We start from the raw sequence: 26,778 nt of genomic DNA, 5'->3' as shown, positions 1-26,778 counted from the left end.
TCCAACTCTTTGTGACCCCATGGACTGCAGCACGCCAGGCTTCCCTGTCCATCACTAACTCCTGGAGCTTGCTCAAACTCATGTCCATTTTTGAGTTGGTGATGCCATCCAACCATCTCATCCTCTGTTGTCCCCTTCTCCTCCTGCCTTCTATCCTTCCCAGAATCAGGGTCTTTTCCAGTGAGTCAGTTCTTCCCATCAAGTGGCCCAAGTATTGGCGTTTCAGCTTCAGCATCAGTCTTTCCAATGAATATTCAGGACTGATTTCCTTTAGAATTGACTGGTTGGATCTCCTTGCATTCCAAGGGACTCTCAAGAGTCTTCTCCAACACTACAGTTCAAAAGCATCAATTCTTCGGCTTTCAGCTTTCTTTTATAGTCCAACTCTCACATCCATACATGACCACTGGAAAAACCATAGCTTTGGCTAGATGGACCTTTGTCGGCAAAGTATTGTCTCTGCTGTCTAGGTTGGTCATAGCCTGCCCAAAATTTTTTTAAAAATCAAGAAATTTTGTTGTTTAGAAATACAAAGGTAAATATTAGAAGAAACAACTAAAAGCATTAAAAGTGGTTGCCTCCAGGAAGCATGACTTGGGAGCATGGAAGGGTATCATTATTTTCATTATGAGCTTTGTAGTACTGTGGTACTTTTATTTGGCTGCACTGGGTCTTTATTGCAGCGCACAGGCTCTCTCTGGTTGTGGTGAGTGGGGGCTACTCTCTAGCTGCAGTGTGTGGGCTTATCGTTGCAGAGCACTGGCTCTACAGTGCACAGGCTCAGTAGTCCTGGTGCATGGGCTTAGCTGCCCTGCAGCATGTATGATCTTACTTCCCAGACCAGGGATTGAACATGTGTCCCCTGCACTGGCAGGCAGATTCTTAACCTCTGGACCACCAGGGAAGTCCCCTGTTTTAGTTTTTAAACCACATATTTGTGTTACTCTAAAAAATTACAATGAAAAGAACACTCCACCTCAAAAAAGCCCATCACCAACAAAAACCTTACAGCTGATAGACTTTAATTTGAATAGACTCTGAGTATTAAAAATTAAATTTACTCATAATTGTGTTATAATGACTTATCTGGGCAAAAATTTATAAACTTATAAATTAATCATTAAAAGTCCTAGGAGAAGTACAACAGGGTCGCAGAAGCAGTTCAGAGAATTGTTGAGATCACGGGCTTTGCAATCAGAGAACAATTTCAAATCTTTGCTACACCACTTAAAGTGACCTTGGGGAGGTATTTAAATAAGATCCATAAAATGTACTAATGTTCTACAAAATTGAATGACGGATAATGATTAATAATGTCTGTCATTTTGCTTGAACTGCTACTGAGGCTGTAATTCCAATACTTTGGCCATCTGATGTGAAGAGCCGACTCAGTGGAACAAACTCTGATGCTGGGAAACATTGAAGGCAAAAGGAGAAAGGGGCAGCAGAGGATGACATGGTTAGATAGCATCACCGATTCAATGGACATGAATTTGAGCAAACTCTGGGAGATAGTGGAGGACAGAGGAGCCTGGCATGCTGCAGCCCATGGGGTCACAAAGAATTGGACACGTAGTGACTGAACAATAACAACAAAGATTACACGGAAGATGAGATAATTTACTATTCCTTTTAAACACTAAGAAACAAAGAAATGTCAAATAATTAGGACGAACAGAAGAGTAAAGATCTAGGTGTAATATAGTGCTCTTTAGAAGTAAAACAGAACAATCACTACTGCAAGAAACTACAAATCTACATACTCTGAGTACAACTAAAATTTTTGTATGTATGTTTATAAACTGAGATTGGGAAAGAATGAAGAAATAAAGATAAATGCTGTGTTGGGTATGTAGGGTCATATGTGAATTCTTTGAGATTTATTTCTTAGATATTTAAAAATTAAAAATATTTTGAAGGAACTTTGGCACGAGATAAACAATAAATCCTTAGAACATTAAGGAAAAAGCTTTCAACAGTGCACCACATAGAGCAGGCCAATCAAGTCAATTTGTCATGAAAGTAAACTATAAAGATTGCTACTGTGCAGGAAGGCCCATTATAGCAGCTATTACTAATCATTTGGTCCAATACACAACTGTAATCTAAATTTGTCATCTATGAAAGAGCAGTCATCATTTCAGATGCTGAGATTAGTAAGATTAATGTTTTAATAGTGCTAGATTCTGGCTTCAGGACCAATTTTACAGACTCAATTCCTTTGTGATCAAAATGGAATTTGACAGATCTTCTTTCTCCTTTTGCCCATTTAATATGTTTTGGAACCTTTAATAGTAATGGTCAAAATCTGAGCAAGCTTTTTAAAAGGACAAGGCAGTTTATTTTCCTATGTATGTAATCGTTTACAAATATTTTTCAAGCTTATCTGGAACTCAAAAGTATTACTGGATTCCAGATATCATTCTGGATATTTATGTGGAAACAAGAATCGCTGCTTCTGTTGCAAATTTCCAACTCAATATCGGGCATGAAGCTATTTTCACAGTGCTTAAGCTGTGAAGACTTTATAAGACAACCGTATAATAAGCACTTTATATGGTCAAGAATCACAAAGAGCTATTTTTTAACACTATTCCTCCTTTTACAGAGGAGAAAACCTATTTAGAAATTAAAGCAACTCACCGAAGTTCAGAAAGTTAGAAAAAAACTGGATTAGAATGAATACTTGTGTCCTCAAATCCTGTTAGTGCACTATCCATGCTATTTTCCACTTCTTTTTTTTATTTTTTTTATTTTTAAACTTTACAATATTGTATTAGTTTTGCCAAATATCGAAATAAATCCGCCACAGGTATACATGTGTTCCCCATCCTGAACCCTCCTCCCTCCTCCCTCCCCATACCATCCCTCTGGGTCGTCCCAGTGCACCAGCCCCAAGCATCCAGTATCGTGCATCGAACCTGGACTGGCAACTCGTTTCATACATGATATTATCCACTTCTTAATTAAATCACATCTTTGTCAGTTACTTTATCAAATGACGTTTAGCCATAGAAAACTATAGAAATAGGCCCAAGAAAGTTATATGTGAGATGGATAACACCAACTGTTCAAGAGTAGAATGAATATGCCCAAATGGCCATAATTTTTTGCCCACTTCTATTCTGTCTGAATTCAGACTTGCAGAAAACCTGAAAAGGCCATCTTTTCAAGTCATGCTTCATGTCATAAATCATCTGGATTCCCTGAAGTCTGGTATCAGAGTGGTTATTTAAGTCAAGAAAAAAAAATGTTTTAAGCAACCTTTGTTTTCTGCTAAAATGTTAGTCTTTTCAAATCACTCATCGTAACTAGCGCAATATATAAATATAGACATACAAACACTATTCTAACCTTTTCCAACCTGTTAGTTTTATGTTTTCAACTTTAAATTAGAAAATCTCACTAAGCCAAGCGTAAACAACATAATTACCTACATATGGTAGTGGATAGTTAAGTGCTGATTCTCTTGGGAGGGTCTATAATAAGCAATGTGATATATGCTAGTAGAAATCTGTCTTAATAAAAACTTGTGGCATAGGAATATCCATCTGGGAAACACAGTTAATCATATCATCCAAGGTCTCTGTGCTTCTATTATAAATCAAATCACCACCACACAGCTGTTACTATATCTCTAATGGGGTTTTCAACTGCTGTCCAAGCAGTTAACTCTCAAAAAAATTTTCTATGAAAAGTTTTCACATTTGGAGTTAAAGATGTGGGATTACATGGACTGCATATATAATAGTCTACCTTCTATTGCAGTGAAATGAGGCAAATTTATTTGATTCTGTTTTGTTCCATCTCCTGGGAAATTTTAGGGGCCTCAAGTCCTGCTATGAACTCTAAAGAGGGTAATGTGATTTGAAAGGTTCTAAAAATATCACAAGTTTGCCTGGACTCACTTAGAAGGGTGGATGATTCAATTACAAGTGTCAAAATTTGATTCCTAATTTTTCAGGATCTGACAGCTGCAGCTAATCTTGCCAGGATTCCCTTATCTTCATTGTGCTTCTCTTTGAAGTATTTAAAGATTTCATAATCTTTGCAATTTAGCTCTAGGATTTCCGTCAGTAGCTGTAGAATGAGCCGGTTGGTTCTTTCTAAAGCTACTTATACATATTATTTGATCAAGCACATTTTTAAAGTAGCCATTAACTGCAAAACAGCTGAGCTTCTTTTAACGGTTAGGGAAGAAAATATAATGAACTCTAAACCCGTACACCATAAACCAGGAGTGACCTTTCAATGCATGAAATGCCAATGCAACCTTAACCAAAGGTTCAGTTGTTGCTATAAAAAAGTTCAGATTCAAAAGGCATGCATTCATTTGAATGACAGCTCCGAGAAGGGTACTAGCACTGAATCACTGTGGCTAGTTTTTTGTTTTGCTTTTCAAATAATTAAAGCAGAGATTCAGAGATATCAAGGCAGCAAAGATGGTAAAGATTGGAAGCCATGTGGCAATACTACCTTAGGTACAGCCTCTATTCTCTGCTCTTCCATTAGTGAGACAAAGTCACCAAGCTCAGATTATTGCCCGTGAAAGGGTAAAGATCATATTGAACAAAAGAAGTGACTGAGGACTACTGTATTAAATGGCAAATTTAGGTTTTTGATCAGGTATTTAAAAATAACTTCATATAATAAACAACTATGGTTAGGATGAAGACTTTATAAAAATAATTTTTCTTATCAATTGAAGTGCCGTAACATTTTAAAATATTATCAATTTTCTAATGAAAAAATCTGTATGTAGATTAGATTATACACTTCTATTCAGGTTTTCTACACATTTACCAAGTACATGCCAGCTATTAAGTAAATGGTGGCGAAAAAGAGATATGGCCCTGCCATAATGGAGCTTACTGGTTTCTCAGGGGACACAGAAATTTAACAAGTGATCTTAAATGAGCTGTATCTTAGAACACAGGCTTTGCAGGTGGCTCAGTGGTAAACAGTTGGCATGTCGATGCAGGAGACATGAGTTCAATCCCTGGGTTGGAAAGACCATGTGGAGGAGGACATTGCAACCCACTCCAGTATTCTGGCCTGGAGAATCCCATGTACAGAGGAGCCTGGAGGGCTACAGTCCATGAGGTTGCAAAGAGTTGAACATAACCTGAGTGACTGAGCATGCATATCTTGGAACACGTGTGAACAGAGTGGTATGGGAATGTTTCAGGGTTGTGGGGTGTGAGCTGGGAAAATAATAACATGGTATGATTACTGGGAGAGATGCTATTCCAGCTTTGTTATCTTAAAATCGTACTGATCACATCAACCTTTTATTGACAACTCAGATTCATAATTATGAACATTTACTATTATACTCTGCTCTAACACTTTTTAAATCTCCTCTGACACTGAATTTTGCATAAAGCAAGATAATTCTATGTAAACATTTTTATAGCACCTCAAACTATGGAAAACCAAGGTCATTTATTACTAAAATTCTATTCCAATATATGAAGTTATCATAGAGTGGAACAACAGCAACAATTTGTACTTTATCATAAATTATATACCAATAAAACTGTTTGGAAAAAAGGAGAGGAAACCCTCAGTGTGACAAAAGACAGCATATACAAAGTTCAGAGATAGATGACAGACTAGAACAATTATCTAGATTAACAACTAAAATCCAGGTAAAAATAGGATAAAGAGATAAAAAACATTCACTCCATTAGGAAAAAATGAAGAAAGACAATAAAAGGGCAAATGACAGAAGAAATATAAATGACCAAACATGTATGTGGACAGCTGTTCAATCTTAAGAGAAACGAAAATTAAAACATAATACTGTCAGAATGACAAAAAAATCAAAAGAATGAGGATCAAGTGCTGTTTTAAATAACAGAGGAAACAGATCCTTTTGTACACTCTTGGTTGGAATAAAAAAATTGTACATTCTATAGAACACAATATAGCAATTAAATTTTGTACATGACAATAATTATTATAACTGTAGTTTGTATTTATGAAGTACTTCCTATAAGCCAGCCACTATTGTATACTGCGTAGTTATATTAAATCATTTAGCCCTCACAGCCACCATACAAGGTGGGTACTATTATTGTCCCCACTTTACAGATAAAGAAACTGAGGCACAGAGCAGTTAGGTAACTACTGACATTAGCTGTTAGGTTGAACAGCTGAGAGGTGGCAAAGCTGAGTTCTGCACCCAGGTGTTCTCCCTCCAGAGCTGATTTTCTAAACCTCTAGAGAAAAGCCTCTTCATTTACTTACGTGGAAAAATTTCTGACACATGTTATTAAAAGTAAGTCGCACAACACACACAGTACAATACCATTCACATTTTAAAAAACCCACAAAGCAGTATTATCCAATCTGTGTCTCTCTCCAAAGAAAGGACTAAAAGGGTTTACAAAATTAGTAGCAGTGGTTTCTCTCTGACAAAGAGTCTGAGGACTGGAGGTAGAAGGTAATCAATGGGGACTTCTGCTTTATGTATGCTGTTTGCTTTTCATTTCATGAAAATGTATCCAGATATTACTTGCACAATCTGATTTTCAAAATATTATTTCATTATTATTATTTTATATACCCTGGAATAAATCATACTTGATCATGGTGTATGATGTACACTATGTTGTTGAATTCAACTTGATCTGAAGATGGAAAAAGGTATTCAATGCAAATAGAAACAAAAGGAAAGTTGAGGTAGCAACATTAATATCAGACAAAATAGACTTTAAAACAAAGAAAAAGGACATTACATAATGATAAAGGGATCACTCCAACAAGGAGGTACAACAGTCATAGATGCATCCAAGACAGGAGAACCTAAATATACAAAGCTAATATTAACAAACATGAAAGGAGAAACTGACAGTAACATGATAATAGTAGGGGACTTTATCACCCACCTACATCAATGGACAGATCATCTAGACAGAAATTTAATAAGGAAACACTGGCCTTAAATGACCCATTAGACTAGATGGATTTAATAGATCTAGCAAGAACATTCCATCCCAAAACAAGAGTAATACTAATCCATCTGAATCAGGGGTCCCCAAGATAACCCCCAGGTTCAATGATATGCCAGGAGAATTCACAGGACTCTGCATAAAACCATGCTCTTGGCCGTGCTTTATTACAGTGAAATGGTACAAAGCAAAACCAGCAAAAGGAAAAGGCACATGGGGTGAAGTCAGGAGGAAACCAGGGGCAAGCTTCCAAGAGTCTTCTCCCTTAATTCCTCCAACAAAGAGGTAAAACAACACGTGTGAAATGCTGCCAACCAGGGAAGCTCATTAGAGACTCAGAGCCCAGAGTTTTTACTGGGGGCTGATCACGTAGGCATATTCTGCCTAGCCCATACCAAAATTCCAGACTCCAAGAAGGAAAGCAGGTGTTCAACATAAACCACACTCTTTGTACATATAGTTTAGGCACGTGAGCCACTCTTATCAAGGAATGGTGGGAATTCTTCTAAAATCCAACTTCCTAGATGCCAGCCAAGGGCCAATCTTGCAAGCAAGTTTTTCTAAAAATAGCAGATTCAGGTCCACTGTTTTAACTCTTTTCTGCAGATCCTTCCATAATCCTAGCTTTTTGTTCTCAGCTAATTCATAATGAATTCTTTACATGAATGTTTCCAGACTTTTCATTTGTTTTGGTCACCTTCATCTGGACTCTGGCTTGTTTTTATGTCTTTCTTAAAACATGATGCCAAAAATGTAAAATAATATTCTAAGCATAATTTCACATAAATGGGATATTACATTTTTATTAACAGAGTATAATTTAAAAAATTTTTTTCTTGGCCAAGCTAGGTAGCTTATGGGATTTTAGTTTCCCTACCAGTGATTGAATCTGGGGCCCTGGCAGTGACAGTACTGAGTCCTAACCACTGGACTGTCGGGCAATTCTCAGCATTTTGTCTTTTTAAAGCTGCATTACAACTGGATGATTTTTTTAAACTTTTTATTTTATATTGGAGTATAGCTGATTAACAGGAGAAGGCAATGGCACCCCACTCCAGTATTCTTGCCTGGAAAATCCCATGGGCGGAGGAGCCTGGTAGGCTGCAGTCCATGGGGTCTCGAAGAGTCAGACGTGACTGAGCAACTTCACTTTCACTTTTCATGTTCATGCATTGGAGCAGGAAATGGCAACCCACTCCAGTGTTCTTGCCTGGAGAATCCCAGGGATAGGGGAGCCTGGTGGGCTGCCATCTCTGGGGTCCCACAGAGTCGGACATGACTGAAGCAACTTAGCAGCTGCAGCAGCAGCATAGCTAATTAACAGCTACAGTCCATAGGGTCACAAAGAGTTGAACACAACTGAAGCGACTGAGCATACACGCACAGCTGATTAACAGTATTGTGAGTTTCAGGTGGACAGCAAAGAGATTCAGTCATACATATACATGTATTCATTCTCCCCTAAACTCCCTTCCCATACAGGCTGCAACAACAACTAATGGATAATTTTTGAGCTGCAGATAAAACTCAGATTCTACATTATTATTATTTATAATCCCATTAATGGCATTTTGTTTGCTTAAGTACAAGGCTCCTAACTACCAAGATGATTTTGAATTATAATGCTATCACCTGTCTCAGACTGACTGTTCCTTCTAGCTTTCTGCCATGTGAAAATTATTAAGGTTTGTGGAGCTAGACTGCTGCTGCTGCTAAGTCATTTCAGTTGTGTCCAACTCTGTGTGACCCCATAGACAACAGCCCACCAGGCTCCTTTGTCCCTGGGATTCTCCAGGCAAGAATACTAGAGTGGATTGCCATTTCCTTCTCCAATGCATGCATGCATGCTAAGTCGCTTCAGTCATGTCTGACTCTGTGCGACCTACCTCAATTCAAATCATGGTGCCAAAACTTACTAGCAATATGACCTTAGATAAGTTAGCCTAAGTCCTCTGTGTGCTGGTTTCCTTATCTGTAAAAACTAGGAATAATAATCATACCTATCTCATAGAGTTGTTCAGTGGAATAAATGAGATAATGTACATAATAAACCTAATATAGTGTCTGGCACATTCAATTACATAATAAACATTATTAATTTAAATTACTGATGAGAATAATAAGCAGGTTAGGATCAAGGGCAAAGTTCCATGGCATTTTGGGGGTGACTTCTCTCAGAGATGAAAGCAATCAAAATTCTTTGAGAATATCATTTAGTGAGACTTCTACTTTATGTACTTATGTATGTACTTTATGTACTTAAATCCAGTACAGAAAACTTCAAAATATAAAGGAGAGTTAGAGACTCATTATTATTATCAATTTTCAGCTATGTTAGAAACTGTAGTCTCTAAACTTAACCTCTTTATCACCTACCAAACACTTGTTTGAAGAGAAAGAAATCAAGATAGACTAGACTGGCAAGAAAATCTTTATCACTAAGAAGATACTTCCAACTGTGCAAGAAATTCCTACCTATGTCAGAAGTCTGGCAGAATAAGATTTTGCTGTGCTTACCCCTATATATTGCCAAGTAAATCATTGAAAATAAACTGTTAACCAAAGTATCAGGAAAAAAACAAGTGTTTTTAGGCTCTTCACCTGTTTTTTAAAAAATATTTATTTATTTGGCTGCTCCAGGTCTTAGATGCAGCACTCAGGATCAAGTTCCCTGACTAGGGATTGAACCCAGGCCCCCTGCACTGGGAGCACAGAGTCTCATCCACTGGACGGGCAGGGAGGTCCCCATCTTTTTTAATAAGAAAAATCAAAGGAACACAAATGAAAAATCTAGTAAAGAACAAATGCCTGTAGCACTTGTCATCTGCAATTAGAAGAGCTAAAATTCTTAGACAAAATGTAACATCTGGAATATTGACTTTAATGGCAGTAGGAAGCATCAAAATACACACTTTGATACTGAATTTTAAAAATGAACTCTAAATGATCTCTAAAGAAAAAAATGACAAAGGAATATAAATTACTATATGTATAATATTTGTTACATTCATCCTAACACAGTCACATTCCTCAATTTTTCCAAGAAAAGATTAGTCAAACAACTACATATGGACAATCAAGGAATGAAGGTTTATTTCCAAATAAATGGCTGTCATACAGTTTCTAGCAAACTATTGTTTCCAGTTAATGACTGTGTACAATGTGGTCCTATTCAGAGTCAAATATGAATTTTAAAATTAACTCATTCTAATAGTACCTTGAAGAATAGTTCAGTATTCATTTTGGAGCACAGCTGCAGAGGCATTCAGATTTGGATTCAAATCCTTGCTCTGCAACTCACTGTGTGACTTCAGGCAAGTTACTTACTCTCTCTAAGCATTAAGGAAGCTGGCCAAGGTCACCCAGCTAGTAAGTAGGCTGAGAAAGCCAGGATGTGCACTCAGACCAAGTTATAGAGACCATGACTTAACTAGTCTGCCACCCTGCCTCTTCCACGTGCACCAACATGGGTCCCAGAGGAATGATCACTTTTGGATACCAGATGTTACATGTTGACTTAGCCTTTGAGTTTCTCAGAAGCTTGGACATCCATTATTTTATAAATGGAGAAGTGATTTGCTTAAGGTCAACAGGAACATGTGAGAGAGACCTAGATCCTGCGTGGCCACTTATTAGTTGTGTAAATCTATAATTTTCCTGAGTTTCAACTAGTTGTAAAAATGGAAATAATAGTAATCTCTCTCTCAAGAAGAAGGGAAATATATGTTTGCAAATCATCTAGCACAGAGCCTTACATAAAAGTTGCTCAATAAATGTTAGCCCTACCTTTCCTCATTCTTCTATTTGTGACTCTGGGCACAATATTCTTTTTGAACACCATGCTACCATTTCTTGATACCCTCTCACCAACTGTGTTAACAGATGGGTGGCAAAGAACATGATTTTTTGGCAATTACCATGTGATACCAAATGAAACCTCAGTGAAGTCCAGCTGTATTATATAATTTTAAGTAGAACAAACTTCCTCCCTTTTGTCCATATGGTCTACCACTTTATCAGAGTAGAAAACAAAATTGGTCTACCAAGATTTGTTCTTAATAAAATTATGCTTAATGTTCCCCAATACCTTCTGTTCTTTTAGGTAACTGCCAAATGATTTACTTGATTTGTTCTAGTTTCTGACCAAACATTGTTTAAAAATTAAGTTGACCTTATCCATATCCAAAATTATCTTTTTCCCCTTAAAAAATGTGCTCTTTTCTGTCATCAGATACTTTTCCTATTCACTATAATTTGTCAAAGATAAAAGCTAATAGCTTGGCACGAGGTTCTTTTCCATCACATTTGCATAGAGGGAATATTTAATACTGAGTTATAACCACTATTCAGTGCCAAATATGGCCATAGCAATTGGTATTTGTCAAACAGGCAGTATTTTCCTAAGAAAAGATAAAAATGCTAGGAGATAGACTGTTCTCTTATAAAGCAAAGTTGCTGCATAATTAATCTTTATTTCCTGGATAGCAAGGATATCATGAAGCACACTCTGTTGGCTTCCAAGTATCATTTAAAATACTCCCATTTCTTTTTTTTCTTGGTTTGGGTTTTTTTTTAATTGAAGGATAACTACTTTTCAGAATTTTGTTGTTTTCTGTCAAACCTCAACATGAATCAGCTATAGGTATACATATATCCCCTCTCTCCCATCTCCCTCTCCATCCCTAGTCACCCCTCTAGGTTGATACAGAGCCTCTGAGTTTCCTGAGACATGCAGCAAATTCCCATTGGCTATTTATTTTACATATGGTAATGTAAGTTTCCATGTTACTCTCTCCATGCATCTTACCCTCTCCTCTCCTCTCCCCACGTCCATAAGTCTGTTCTCTATGTCTGTTTCTCCATTGTTGCCCTGCAAATAAACTCTTTGGTACCATCTTTCTAAGATTCCATATATATGCATTGATATACAATATTTATCTTTCTCTTTCTGACTTACTTCACTCTGTGTAACAGGCTCTAGATTTATCCACCTCATTAGAACTGACTCAAATGGGTACTTTTTATGGTTGAGTAATATTCAATTGTGTACATGTACCACAATTTCTTTATCCATTCATCTGTTGATGGACATCTACGTTTATTCCATGTTCTAGCTATTGTAAATAGTGCTGCAATGAACACTGGGGTACATGTGTCTTTTTCAGTTTTGGTTTCCTCAGGGTATATGCCTAGGAGTTGGATTGCTGGGTCATATGGTGGTTTGTTCCTACTTTTTAAAGGAATCTCCATACTGTCTTCCATAGAGGCTGTATCAATTTACATTCCCACCAACAGTGCAAGAGGGTTCCCTTTTCTCCACACCCTCTCCAGCATTTATTGCTTGTAGACTTTTCGAAGATGGCCATTCTGACCGGTGTGAGGTGATATCTCATTGTAGTTTTGATTCGTATTTCTCTAATAATGAGCAATGTTGAGCATCTTTTCATCTGTTTGTTAGCCATCTATGTCTTCTTCAGAGAAATGTCTGTTCAGATCTTTTGCCCACTTTTTGATTGGGTTGTTTTTCTGGTATTGAGTTGTATCAGCTGCTTGTATATTTTAGAAATTAATCTTTTGTCAGTTGTTTCATTTGCTATTATTTTCTCCCATTCTGAGGGTTGTCTTTTCACTTCACTTGTCTTTTCACTTTGCTTATAATTTGCTTTGTTGTGCAAAAGCTTTTAGGTTTAATCAGGTCCTGCTTGTTTACTTTTGTTTTTATTTCCATCATTCTAGGAAGTGGGTCATAGAGGATCTTGGTTTGATTTATGTCATCGAGTGTTCTGCCTATGTTTTCCTCTAAGAGTTTTATAGTTTCTGGTCTTACATTTAGGTCTTTAATCCATTTTGAGTTTATCTTTGTGTATGGTGTTAGGAAGTGTTCTAATTTCATTCTTTTACATGTAGCTGTCCAGTTTTTCCAGCACCACTTATTGAAGAGGCTGTCTTTGCCCCATTGTATATTCTTGCCTCCTTTGTCAAAAATAAGGTACCCATAGGTACATGTGGAGAAGGCAATGGCAACTCACTCCAGTACACTTGCCTGGAAAATCCCATTGACGGAGGAGCCTGGTAGGCTGCAGTCCATGGGGTTGCAAAGAGTCAGATACGACTGAGTGACTTCACTTTCACACATTGGAGAAGGAAATGGCAACCCACTCCAGTGTTCTTGCCTGGAGAATCCCAGGGATGGGGGAGCCTGGTGGGCTGCCGTCTACGGGGTTGCACAGAGTCAGATATGACTGAGGTGACTTAGCAGCAGCAGCAGCATAGGTGCATGGCTTTATTTCTGGGCTTTCTATGTTGTTTCATTAGTCTATATTGTTCTGTTTTTGTGCCAGTACCATACTGTCTTGATGACTGTAGCTTTGCAGGATAATCTGAAGTCCGGAAGGTTGATTCCTCTAGCTCCATTCTTCTTTCTCAAGACTGCTTTGGCTATTAGGGGTCTTTTGTGCTTCCATGTGAATTGTGAAATTTTTTGTTCTACCTCTGTGAAAAATTCCTTTGGTAATTTGATAGAGTTCACAATGAATCTGTAGACTGCATTTGGTAGTACAGTCATTTTTACAATATTGATTCTTTCTACTCAGAAACATGGAATCTCTCTCCATCTGTTTATGTCATCTTTGATTTCTTTCATGGGTGTCTTATAATTTTCTGTATACAGTTCTTTTGTCTCCTTAGGTAGGCTTATTCCTAGATATTTTATTCTTTTTGTTGCAATGGTGAATAGGACTGATTCCTTAATTTCTCTTTCTGATTTTTCATTGTTAGTATATAGGAATGCAAGTGACTTCTGTGTATTGATTTTGCGTCCTGTGAATTTGCTAAACTCATTGATTAGCTCTAGTAATTTTCTGATAGTATCTTTAGGGTTTTCTTGTCATCTGTATCATGTCATCTGTAAACAGTGAGAGCTTTACTTCTTCTTTTCTGATATAGATTCCTTTTATTTCTTTTTCTTCTCTGATTGCTGTAACTAGGACTTCCAAAACTATGTTGAATTATAGTCGTGAGAGTAGACACCCTTGTTTTGTTCCTGATCTTAGGAGGAATGCTTTCAGTTCTTCACAATTGAGAATTATGTTTGCTGTGGGCTTATCATATATGGCCTTTTCTATGTTGAGTAAATGGTACTTCTATGCCCATTTTTTGAAGAGTTTTAATCATAAATGGGTGCTGAATTTTGTCAAAGGCCTTTTCTGCATCCATTGAGATTATCACATAGTTTTTATCTTTCAGTTTGTTAATATGGTGTAGCACATTGATTGATTTGCATATATTGAAGATTTCTTGCATCCCTGGAATAAACCCAACTTGATCATGGTGTATGAACTTTTTAATATGTTGTTGAATTATGTTTGCTAGAATTTTGTTGAGGATTTTTGCATATATGTTCATCAGTGATATTGGCCTGTAGTTTTCTTTTTTAGTGTTGTCTTTGTCTGGTTTTGGTATTGGGGTGATGGTGGCTGTGTAGAATGAGTTTGGAAGTGTTCCTTCCTCTGCAATTTTTTGAAAGAGATTTAGAAGGATAGGCATTAGTTCTACTCTAAATGCTTGACAGAATTCACCTGTGAAGCCATCTGGTCCTGGGCTGTTTTTTGGGAGATTTCTGATTACAGTTTTTATTTCAGTGCTTGTAATTGGGTTGTTCATAATTTCTATTTCTTCCTGGTTCAGTCTTGGAAAATTGAACTTTTCTAAGAATCTGTCCATTTCTTCCAGGTTATCCATTTTATTGCCATATAGTTGTTCATAACAGTCTCTTATCATCCTTTGTATTTCTGCACTGTCTGTTGTAACCTCTCCTTTTTCTTTTCTAATTTTGTTGATTTGATTCTTCTCTCTCTTTTTTCCTTGATGAGTCTGGCTAAAGGTTTGCCAATTTTATCTTCTCAAAGAGCCAGATTTTAGTTTTATTAATCTTTATTATTGTTTCTTTCATTTCTTTTTCATTTATTTCTGCTCTGATCTTTATGATTTCTTTCCTTCTGCTAATTTTGGGGTTTTTAAGTTCTTTTTCCAGCTGTTTTAGGTGTAAAACACTCCCATTTCTTAAAGCAATCTGTAAGTTAATGTCTTTTTTTTTTTTTTTTGCTTCACTACTCAGCAGGCAGTCTTCAGTTACCCGACCAGAGATTGAACCCATGCCCCCTGCAATGAAAGCCTTCAGTCCTAAACACTGAACTGCCAGGGAATTCCCCTGGAAGTGGATGTTAAAATCCAAAGAAGTTTTTCAATCAGGTGTTGATTTATGAATTCTACCTCCCCAATAAACTAGAAGGCATATAGAGAAGCTACAATCAAAAGCCCCAGAGGAAAGTGGTGCTATGCAAACAATTCATTTGTGTTTGGCATAGTGAAGATTCACTGCCAATTTGTAACAGTATGAATTCAATAACTTTTCAAAGCCAAAAATGAGGTCTGGACCAGAGCAGCTTTTCAAAGTAGCTTTTGCTGAGAACTAGTAGCTAATATCAGAGAAGGCAATGGCAACCCGCTCCAGTACTCTTGCCTGGAAAATCCCATGGACGGAGGAGCCTGGTAGGCTGAAGTCCATGGGGTCGCTAAGAGCTGGACATGACTGAGTGACTTTACTTTCACTTTTCACTTTCATGCATTGGAGAAGGAAATGGCAACCCACTCCAGTATTCTTGCCTGGAGAATCCCAGGGACAGAAGAGCCTAGTGGGCTGCCGTCTATGGGGTCGCACAGAGTTGGACACGACTGAAGTGACTTAGCAGCAGTAGCTAATATAACATAAAAAAGCTGTTAGAGGTGGTAAAGAGATGCAATGTTTATGAATTAAAATATGACCTATCACTTGTTTTGCTAAAAGAAAAAAAAAAGCACTGAGCTGAAGGCAAGATATTTTGCTTCATTTATTTACTCTTTCTTGAGATAACTTCATAAAAAGGAGATGGGGTTTATATTTTTGATGCTTAACTTCCACCATCTATAAATGACAATATTACTTGTCCTACTCATTTCATGAGTCTGACAGAAGGATAAGTAAAATAAGAGCTGCCAAATCATTGTTCCAAATGTAAAGAGACAGCAATGTAAGACATAATTATATTTTTTAAATTTGTAAGCATTTTTAAATGAAGTCATTTTAATGATGCCAGTCCCACAGGCCAAGTACACATTATTGATGAAGCAACTTAGTAATACTTTCTCAGCTCTTTATGGAATTATATTTATCAAAAAATATGAATATTTGCTTACCTGACAGTTCCTACTCATTTGGTTTCACTTTTATAACCTAATATTTATAATAAATCCAATATAAATCCACATAAAAAGTGAAAATTTGGAACATTATTTCATAAAATCACTAAAATCTCTGTCATTATATATCAAGCATATCTCAGTATTACTGAAAAGAGCTTTCCGTTTTATTCTTATTTTTAAAAAATATTTATTTTTATTTTATTTATTTGGCTGCATTAGGTCTTAGCTGCAGCATGCAGAATCTTCATTGCAGCATGCAGGATCTTTAGTTGCACATGTGGGATCCCTGACCAGAGACTGAACCTGCGCCCTCTGCATTGTGAGCATGGAGTCTTAACCACTGGATCACCAGGGAAGTCGCAGAGTTTTCAGTTTTAAATAAATAAGTTTCATAAAATAAATGAACTTCCTATTTTTTTATCTTTCTTTTTTAAAATTATTTTTTAGTTGAAGGATAAATGCTTTACAGAATTGTGTTGGTTTCTACCAAACAACAACATGATGAATATCCCATTACTGACAAGCTAAAAAGTAAAAAACATTAATGGTTTCAAACAAAAGCAATAACCATATTCTCGTCCCATTAGATATCTCAACTTACCTCATCTCCCTTCAAAACTTCAGTGCCGTCATATTCACGGGTCTGACTTGTCTTCACTGACACTTCTCTCTCTAGGTTGGCTAACTTTTCCTTTGCTTCTTGAAGTTCCTCAGCTTTGGCTTCTTTTTTACGAGAAATGATAGATGCCTAATTAAGCATTAAATAAGAATGTAAAATGAGACAATCAACTTTCTATTATTTTCTGAAATTATGTATTTTTTAGATTTTACTGACTGAGCTAAATTTTCAATATCAGGTTAACTTCTCCTTTGCCCTACCACCTGCTATCACAAGTTTTATATTTAGTATGAGTATGCTATATACACACACACACACATATATATACACATATCCCCTTCACAGATTACTGCCTTGTCATGGCAGAGAGGCTTGCATAACTCTGAATCTATAAGCCATGCTATGCAGGGCCACTCAGATGGGCAGATCTTAGCAGAGAGTTCTGACAAAAAGTGATCCACTGGAGAAGGGAATGGCAAACCATCCCAGTATACTTGCCATGAGAACCTCATGAACTGTATAAAAAGCCAAAAAGATATGACACCAAAAGATAAGTCCCTTGGGTGTGAAGGTATCCAATATGCTACTGGGGAAGAATGGAGAAGAATTACCAATAGACCCAGAATGAATGAAGAGGCTAGGCCAAGGCAGATATAACACTCAGTTGTGGATGTGTCTGCTGATGAAAGTAAAATCCAATGCTGCAAAGAACAGTACTGTATAGGAACCTGGAATGTTAGGTCCATGAATCAAGGAAAATTGGATGTGGTCAAGCAGGAGACAGTAAGAATACACATCGACGTCCTAGGAATCAGTGAACTAAAATTGACAGGAACAGGTGAATTTAATTCAGATGACCGTTATATCTACTACTGTGGGCAAGAATCCCATAGAAGAAATGGAGTAGCCCATATAGTCGACAAAAGAGTCAAAAATATGGTACTTAGGTGCAACATCAAAAATGACAGAATGATCTCTGTTTGTTTCCAAGGCAAGCCATTCAATATCACAGTAATTCAAGTCTCTGCCCCTACCACCGATGCTGAAGAAACTGAAGTTGATCAGCTCTATGAAGGCCTGGAAGATCTTCTAGAACTAACACCTAAAAAAGATATTCTATTCATCATCAGGGATTGGAATGTAAAAGTAGGAAGTCAAGATAAACCTGGAGTAACAGGCAAGCTTGGCCTTGGAGAACAAAATGAAGCAGGGCAAAGGTTAACTGAATTCTGCCAAGAGAATGCACAAGTCATAGCAAACACTTTTTTCAACAACACGAAAGACAACTTTACACATGGATACCACCAAATGGTCAATACCAAAATCAAATTGATTACATTCTTTGTAGACAAAGATGTAGGAGAAGCTGCATACAGTCAGCAAAACAAGACCTGGAGCTGACTGTGGCTCAGATCATCAGCTTCTCACAGCAAATTCAGGCTTAAACTAAAGAAAGCTGGGAAAAACACTAGGCCAGCCTTAAATCCATATGAATTCACAGTAGAGGTAACCAATAGATTCAAGGGACTAGATCTAGCTAATGACGTGCCTGAAGTCCGTAATATTGTACAGGAGGCGGTGAACAAAACCATCCCAAAGAAAAAGAAAAGCAAGAAGGCAAAGTGGTTATCTGAGGAGGCTTTACAAATAGCGGAAGAATGAAGAGAAGTGAAAAAGCAAGGGAGAGAGGGGAAAGGTACATTCAATTAAAATCAGAGTTCCAAAAAATAGCTAGAAGAGACAAGAAGGCCTTCTTCGATGAACAATGCTTAATAATAGAAGGAAACAACAAAAGAGGAAAGATTAGAGATCTCCTCAGGAAAATTGGGAACATCAAGGAAGAATTCCACCCAAAGATGGGCACAATAAAGGGTAAAAATGGTAGAGACCGAGTAGATGCTGAAGAGATCAAGAAGAGATGAAAAGAATCCATCGAAGAGCTGTATAAAAAAGATCTTAATGAACTGGATTACTATGATGGTGTGGTTAGTCACCCAGAGCCAGACATTCTGGAGTGTGAAGTCAAGTGGACCTTAAGAAGCACTGCTGTTAATAAAGCTGCTGCTGCTACTGCTGCTAAGTCGCTTCAGTCGTGTCTAACTCTGTGCAACCCCATAGACAGCAGCCCACCAGGCTCCCCCATCCCTGGGATTCTCCAGGCAAGAACACTGGAGTGGGTTGCCATTTCCTTCTCCAATGTGTGAAAGTGAAATCACTCAGTCGTGTCCAACTCTTAGCGACCCCATGGACTGCAGCCTACCAGGCTCCTCTGTCCATGGGATTTTCCAGGCAAGAGTACTGGAGTGGGTTGCCATAAAGCTAGTAGATGCAATGAAATTCCAGCAGAACTATTCAAACCCCTAAAGGATGATGCCATCAAGGTTTGGCATTCATTGCAGAACAATGCCTGCAATATAGCTGCTGCCATTCCCTAAGGACAAAGGGATGGGAAAATGTAGGATGCTGGCCCCAGATAGCTGTTTTAGTTGCTCAGTCATGTCCAACTCTTGGTGACCCTATGGACTGTAACCCACCAGGCTCCTCTGTCCATGGAATTCTTCAGCCAAGAATACTGAAATGGGTTGCTATTCCCTTCTCCAGGGGATCTTCCTGACCCAAGGAGCGAATCTGGGTCTCCTGCATTGCAGACAGATTCTTTACCATCTGAGCCACCAGGGAAGCCCTTGGCATTCATTATGTTAGCAAATCTGGAAGACCCAGCAGGAGCCACAGCACTGGAAAAGGTCAATCCTCTCACCCCAATTCTCAAGAAGAGTAGTACCAAAGAATGTGCTAACCATCAGACAATTGCACTCATTTCCCATGGTAATAAGGTCATGCTTAAAATCTTGCATGCTAGGCTTCAGCATTATGTGAACCAAAAACTTCCAGATGTCCAAGCTGGGTTTAGAAAAGGAAGAGGAACTAAAGATCAAATTCACTGGATTATAGAAAAAGCAAGGGAATTTCAGAAAAACATCTATCTCTGTTTCACTGACTGAGCTGAAGCCTTTGACTATGTAGATCATGACAAACTGTGGGAAAAAAAGAAAGTTCTTAGAGAGATGGGAATACCAGACCATCTCCCCTGTCTCCTGAGAAATCTGTATGCGGATCAAGAAGCAACAGTTAGAACCCTGTATGAAATAAATGATTGGTTCAAGATTGAGAAAGGAGTACAACAGGTCTGTCTGCTGTCACCTTGTTTGTTTAATCTATTTCTTGTGAGCACATCACAAGAAGTGCTGGGCTGGATGAGTTACAAGCTGGAATCAAGACAGGCAGGAGAAACATCAATAACCTCAGATATGCACATGATACCACTCTAATGGCAGAAAGCAAAGAGGAACTAAAGAGCTTCTTGATGAGGGTGAGGGCGGAAAATGAATGAGCCAGCTTAAGACTAAATATTAAAAAAACTAAGATCATGGTATCCAGCCCCATTACTGCATGGCAAACAGAAGAGGAAAAGGTGGAAGTAGTGACAGATTTCCTCTTCTTGGGCTCCAAAATAACTGCAGATGGTGACTGCAGCCATGAAATCAGAAGACACGTACTTCTTGGCAGGAAAGCAATGATAAACCTAGAGAGAGCGTTGAAAAGCAGAGACATTACTCTGCCAACAAAGGTCCATATAGTCAAGGCTATGGTCTTCCCAGTGGTCACATTTGGTTGTGAGAGCTGGACCGTAAAGAAGACAGAATGCCAAAGAACTATGATGCCTTCAAACTATGGTGCTGGAGAAGACTCCTGAAAATCCCGTGGATAGTAAGATCAAACCAGTGAATCTTAAGGGAGATCAACTCTGAATATTCACTGGAAGGACTGATGCTGAAGCAAAAGCTCCAGTATTTTGGTCATCTGATGCATACAGACGACTGATTGGAAGTCTCTGATGCTGGGAAAGATTGAGGGCAGAAGAACAGGGCATCAGAGGATGAGATGCAATGAACATGAGCTTGGGCAAACTCTGGGAGATGCTGAGGGACAGGGAGGCCTGGCGTGCTACAGTCCGTGGGGTCACAAAGAGTCAGACATAACTGGGCGACTAAACAACAACAATAATATACACATATATGTATATTTATATATGTATCTGGCTGCACCACATGGCTTGTGGGATCTTATCTTCCCTGCTGCTGCTAAGTCACTTCAGTCGTGTCCGACTCTGTGCAACCCCATAGACGGCAGCCCACCAAGGCCCCGCTGTCCCTGGGATTCTCTAGGCAAGAACACTGGAGTGGGTTGCCATTTCCTTCTACCAGGGGTTGAACCTGGGCCCCGGCAGTGAAAGCACCAAGTTCAAACCACTCCGCACCGCCATGAGGGAATCCCCTGCAATGTGCATTAAATAGCAACCTTAAAGCATTTTGGAAGGCAAAATATAGAATATATCAGCAGAGAAACAGAAATGCAATAGTAATAAAAAAATATTAAAATCTTGTCAACTAACATTGAAATCCTAATGAAAACATCTTCTAGGTAAACCCAGAAGCTAACACTAAGTCTGCTGTTTTTCTGTATGGTTGGTTTCCTTTCACAGGAATAAAACAAGAATGCTTCATTCCCAAAACTACAATACAGATCATCCTATCTAAATTCAATATCCATACTTTTAAAATAAAATGTTAAAATACTTATTATATTTGGGGCATTCTAATAAATGAAATGCAGATGAAAATTAAACATCTGATTCACCAGAATTATGCAGATGTTTACACAACCCAGATGGCTGCTCTTAGCCGTAAACGCAGCATTTATGGATAATGTAGCATTAGCAACTTGTGGGGGATTTCCTTAAATGAACCACGACTGTACTAGTTTAAGAAAGACATTAGCCAATCTGTCTTCTCCAGTGAAATAGTACAAATATTTTTATCAAACAAATTTTATAAGAGAGGGAAATCTTTAGTGCAAACCCTTTAAAAAATTCTCCGTTTAAAAAATGAAAATACACATGATATGAAAATACAGATGTTCAACCTTGCTTATAGTAAGATTATGTGAAAAGATGATCAAACTTATTTATAGTAAGATAAATAAACATTAAAACTATCATAAAATACCATTTCTTATCTACAAGGATAGCAAAAATCTAAAAGTTTGACAACATACTCTACTGGTGAGGCTGTAAGGAAATAGGCACTCTCATATACTGCCACAGGGATGTAAAATGTTAAAACCCTATGAAAAGAAATTTGGCAATATCTAGCAAACTCACATACGCAATTACTGTTTGATGTAGCAATCTCACTTCTGAGACTATATCCCAAAGACACTGACAAAAAATGCAAAGACATAAACAAAAAGCTATTTATTGATGTATGATTGGCAACAGCACAAGAATGGCAACAACCCAAATGTTCATCAACTGGGGACTGGTTGAATAAACTGTGATATACCCACTCCATACCCAATGGAGTATGTCTGTGAACAGAAATAAGCATCCACTACAGTGGATACAAAGAGGACAGATAATAACAAGTGTTGGTACAAATGTGGAGAAATCAGAACCTTCATACACTGTTGGTGGTAATGTAAAGTGGTATAGCTTCTTTGGAAAGTAGTCTGGCATTTCCTCAAAATGTTACAGACAGAATTATCATTGAACCAACAATTGCACTCCTACAAATATACTCATGAGACATGAAAATTTATTTTCAAACAAAAACCTGTATAAGAATATTCCTACCAGCATTATTTATAATAGCCAAAAAAGTAGGGACAACCCAAACGCTCATTAACTGACGAACAGAAAAACAAAATGTGATATATCTGTATAATGGAATACTATTCAGTAATAAAAAGGTTTAAGCATGTAGAAATACATGTTAACAACATGAAGCGAAAGTGTCAGTTGTTCAGTCATGTCCGACTCTTTGGAACCCTATCGACTGTAGCCTGCCATGCTCCTCTGCCTGTGGAAGTCTCCAGGCAAGAATACTGGACTAGGTTGCCATTCCCTTCCCTAGGGTATCTTCCTGACCCAGAGATCGAACCCTGTCTCCTACACAGAAGGAAATTCTTTGCTGTCTGAGTCACCATACATGAAGGAACTTTAAAAACAGTATGTTAAGTATAAGAAGCCAGTCACAAAGGACGACATATCATATGATTCCATTTATATGAAATGTCCACAACAGGGAAATTTACAGAGCTAGTTTGGTCTTTTGTAGTTGACTGGGGCTGAGGATGTGGGGGAAAATGGGAAGTGACTGCTAATGGGTTCAGGGTTTCTTTTTTGACATGATAAAAATGTTCTAAAATTGATTGGGTAATGGTTGTACAGCTCTGATACTAAATATCATTGAATTTACACCTTAAAAGGGTGAATTGTATAGTATACGAATTGTATCTCAACAAAGTTATAAAGGAATAAAGATTATTCTAGTATACTATTCAACAGCATATATCGAGAAAAAAAGCACTGTGAACAAAAGTGTGTATAATATGCTCTTCTTCCTCTAAGGATGGAAATATATGAATATATGTATATATAATATTATTTTTAGTGTAATAATAAACTTGTGTGTAACATATGGACTAAAGCAAATGATGAATAATGTTGATGTCATTAGGGGATTTGGTTCCCAGGAGAATAGACAACCCTGCACTTTCAAGACACAGATTCCAGTGTCTAGTCATGGGTCAATTTAAAAGGATGAAGAATATCCACAGTTGGTCACACTACAGGAGGCCAGGGACCATCACATTAAAGTGGGTGGGGCTTTTCCTTCCAGAGTAAACAAGTGGGAAGAGGGGTTTACTGTGGGATGTCATAAACCACAGAGAGATTAACCTAATCATTCTGGCTCTTTTCCACACTCTATCCTGCAGGACAAACATCCTCTAAGCAGTCAGTGAAAGAGTGCTTAGAAAAGAATCATAATAATTACCCAATATTTTCTGGATAGAGCTTTATATACTCTTCTACATATTTCTTTCACTCTAAAGTTGTTCTCTGAGGAGCCGATGTCTTATTCCAATCATGAGCTGTGCTTCTCTGCTCTGATATGAGGCCATCTACTCAGCATGAATGAATATCGTGGAATTTAGTCTTATTCAGAGAAGCTATATCAAAAAGACTGCTCGCCATAAATAATTGAGCAAGACTGCTTTTCTATAAACAAATATTGGTCAGAATAGTCCTGTCTGACAGCAAAGTAAAGATAAAAAAGAGGCTGGCCTAACTTCAACTCCTCTATACTCCAGGGAATGGCAAAATACCAACTAGAAAGTCTTCTTAAAAAAAAACAACCTGTTCAAGTTTCTAGTTCTAATATATAGGAAATACAGGACACAGAGGAACATTTTAAAAGGACACCATTCAGTTGCAATCAGCAAAACATCAACTATGGGAAATGCTATAGGAAAAGTAAATTTCTTCAATAAAAAATTACAAAAAATTATTAAATAAATGGATAAATAAGGAAGGAAGAGAGTCTATAGATTAAGAGAGATTTAAACATCAAACAAATGCAATGTATAAATCCTGTATGGATCCTACTTAAAAAAAGCAACTAAAAAAAAAAAGAAAAGAAAAAGAGATCAGGAAATCTGAACATGGACTGGATATTTGCCAGTATTAAGGAATTATTAAAAATTTTAAATATGGTATGTTGTTAAGCTTTTTAAAAGCTTTTATTTTTTAGAGATACATTCTGAAATATTTACATGTGAAATAATATGAAATCTTAGATTTATTTCAAATAATCCAGATGCGGCTGCGGGCTATGATGGAATAAGAATGGCCATAATAGCTATAGCTGAAGGACACACAAGGATTTATTTAGACTATTTTCTCTACCTTTGTATACGATCAAATTTTTCCATTATAAAAAGGTTTTCCAAAAATTCTAGCATCCTTGAATAATGCTTTGTTATGTAGCTCAGTATTTTCAAATTGGCTGTCATTTGAATCTTCTGTCTAGCAATACATAACAAAATATATATCCTCATGATTTAATACTTCTGTATAAAATGATAAATGCCTTAGCTCTAAAATTGAATTTATTCTGTATTATTTCAAGCTAACTTTAAACCTGAAAAAGTATATTGCCTTTAGTTCATTAGGACTTCCCTTGTGGCTCAAGCAGTAAAGAATCTGCCTACATTGTAGGAGACACCTAGGTTCAATCCCTGGATTGGGAAGATCCCTGGAGAAGGGCATGGCAACTCACTCCAGTATTCTTGCTTGGAGAATTCCATGGACAGAGGAGCCTGGTGGGCTACAGTCCATGGGATCACTGAGTCGGACACGACTGAGCTGCTAACACTTTGACTTTAGTTCATCAAAGATTTTAAATATTTATTTCTATCACTTGAGGTAAGCATTCACATAAAAAAATCAAATTTCACGCTCTCTCCACAGTTGGCAGATACTGAGGAAGCTGACAAAAAAGATCTTCACGACTCAGATAATCACGATGGTGTGATCACTCACCTAGAGCCAGACATCCTGGAATGTGAAGTCAAGTGGGCCTTAGAAAGCATCACTACAAACAAAGCTAGTGGAGGTGATAGAATTCCAGTTGAGCTATTTCAAATCCTGAAAGATGATGCTGTGAAAGTGCTGCACTCAATATGCCAGCAAATTTGGAAAACTCAGCAGTGGCCACACGACTGGAAAAGGTCAGTTTTCATTCCAATCCCAAAGGCAATGCCAAAGAATGCTCAAACTACCGCACAACTGCACTCATCTCACACGCTAGTAATGCTCAAAATTCTCCAAGCCACGCTTCAGCAATATGTGAACCGTGAACTTCCAGTTGTTCAAGCTGGTTTTAGAAAAGGCAGAGGAACCAGAGACCAAATTGCCAACATCTGCTGGATCATTGAAAAAGCAAGAGAGTTCAAGAAAAACATCTATTTCTGCTTTATTGACTATGCCAAAGCCTTTGACTGTGTGGATCACAATAAACTGTGGAAAATTCTGAAACAGATGGGAATACCAGACTACCTGACCTGCCTCTTGAGAAATTTGTATGCAGGTCAGGAAGCAACAGTTAGAACTAGACATGGAACAACAGACTGGTTCCAAATAGGAAAAGGAGTACATCAAGGTTGTATATTGTCACCCTGCTTATTTAACTTCTATACAGAGTACATCATGAGAAACGCTGGGCTGGAAGAAGCACAAGCTGGAATCAAGATTGCTGGGAGAAATATCAATAACCTCAGTTATGCAGATGACACCACCCTTATGGCAGAAAGTGATGAGGAACTAAAGGGCCTCTTGATGAAGGTGAAAGAGGAGAGTGGAAAAAGTTGGCTTAAAGCTCAACATTCAGAAAACTAAGATCATGGCATCTGGTCTCATCACTTCATGGGAAATAGATGGGGAAACAGTGTCAGACTTTATTTTGGGGGGCTCCCAAATCACTGCAGATGGTGATCGCAGCCATGAAATTAAAAGATGCTTACTCCTTGGAAGGAAAGTTATGACCAACCTAGATAGCATATTCAAAAGCAGAGACATTACTTTGCCAACAAAGGTCCGTCTAGTCAAGGCTATGGTTTTTCCAGTGGTCATGTATGGATGTGAGAGTTGGACTGTGAAGAAGGCTGAACGCCGAAGAATTGATGCTCTTGAACCGTGGTGTTGGAGAAGACTCTTGAGAGTCCCTTGGACTGCAAGGAGATCCAACCAGTCCATTCTGAAGGAGATCAGCCCTGGGATTTCTTTGGAAGGACTGATGCTAAAGCTGAAACTCCAGTACTTTGGCCACCTCACGCGAAGAGTTGACTCATTGGAAAAGACTCTGATGCTGGGAGGGGTTGGGGGCAGGAGGAGAAGGGGACAACAGAGGATGAGATGGCTGGATGGCATCACTGACTCTATGGGCGTGAGTCTGAGTGAACTCCAGGAGTTGGTGATAGACAGGGAGGCCTGGCGTGCTGCAATTCATGGGGTTGCAAAGAGTCAGACACGACTGAGCGACTGAACTGAACTGAACTGAGGAA

At 37.9% G+C, this 26,778-nt stretch overlaps 1 protein-coding gene across 7 annotated transcripts in view; it reads right to left on the bottom strand.

Moving 5' to 3' along the window:
- The window catches only part of IFT81 (intraflagellar transport 81), a 233,802-nt gene that overhangs the window by 61,484 nt on the left and 145,540 nt on the right, over positions 1 to 26,778 (bottom strand). For all 7 annotated transcript variants that reach the window (XR_009730193.1, XM_061383816.1, XM_061383819.1 and 4 more), the window contains exon 13: positions 16,798 to 16,944. Coding sequence is in view for 6 of the 7 variants with exons in the window: in XM_061383816.1 (XP_061239800.1) it covers positions 16,798 to 16,944 (147 nt within the window). In the remaining variant the exon portion in view is untranslated. The remainder of the gene's footprint in view (positions 1 to 16,797; positions 16,945 to 26,778) is intronic.

This window comes from Bos javanicus, chromosome 17 (genome assembly GCF_032452875.1).
Source record: "Bos javanicus breed banteng chromosome 17, ARS-OSU_banteng_1.0, whole genome shotgun sequence".
Classification (NCBI taxonomy): Eukaryota; Metazoa; Chordata; class Mammalia; order Artiodactyla; family Bovidae; genus Bos; species Bos javanicus.
Note: the sequence above shows the minus strand (reverse complement) of the source record. Positions and strands in the feature narration are given on the sequence as shown.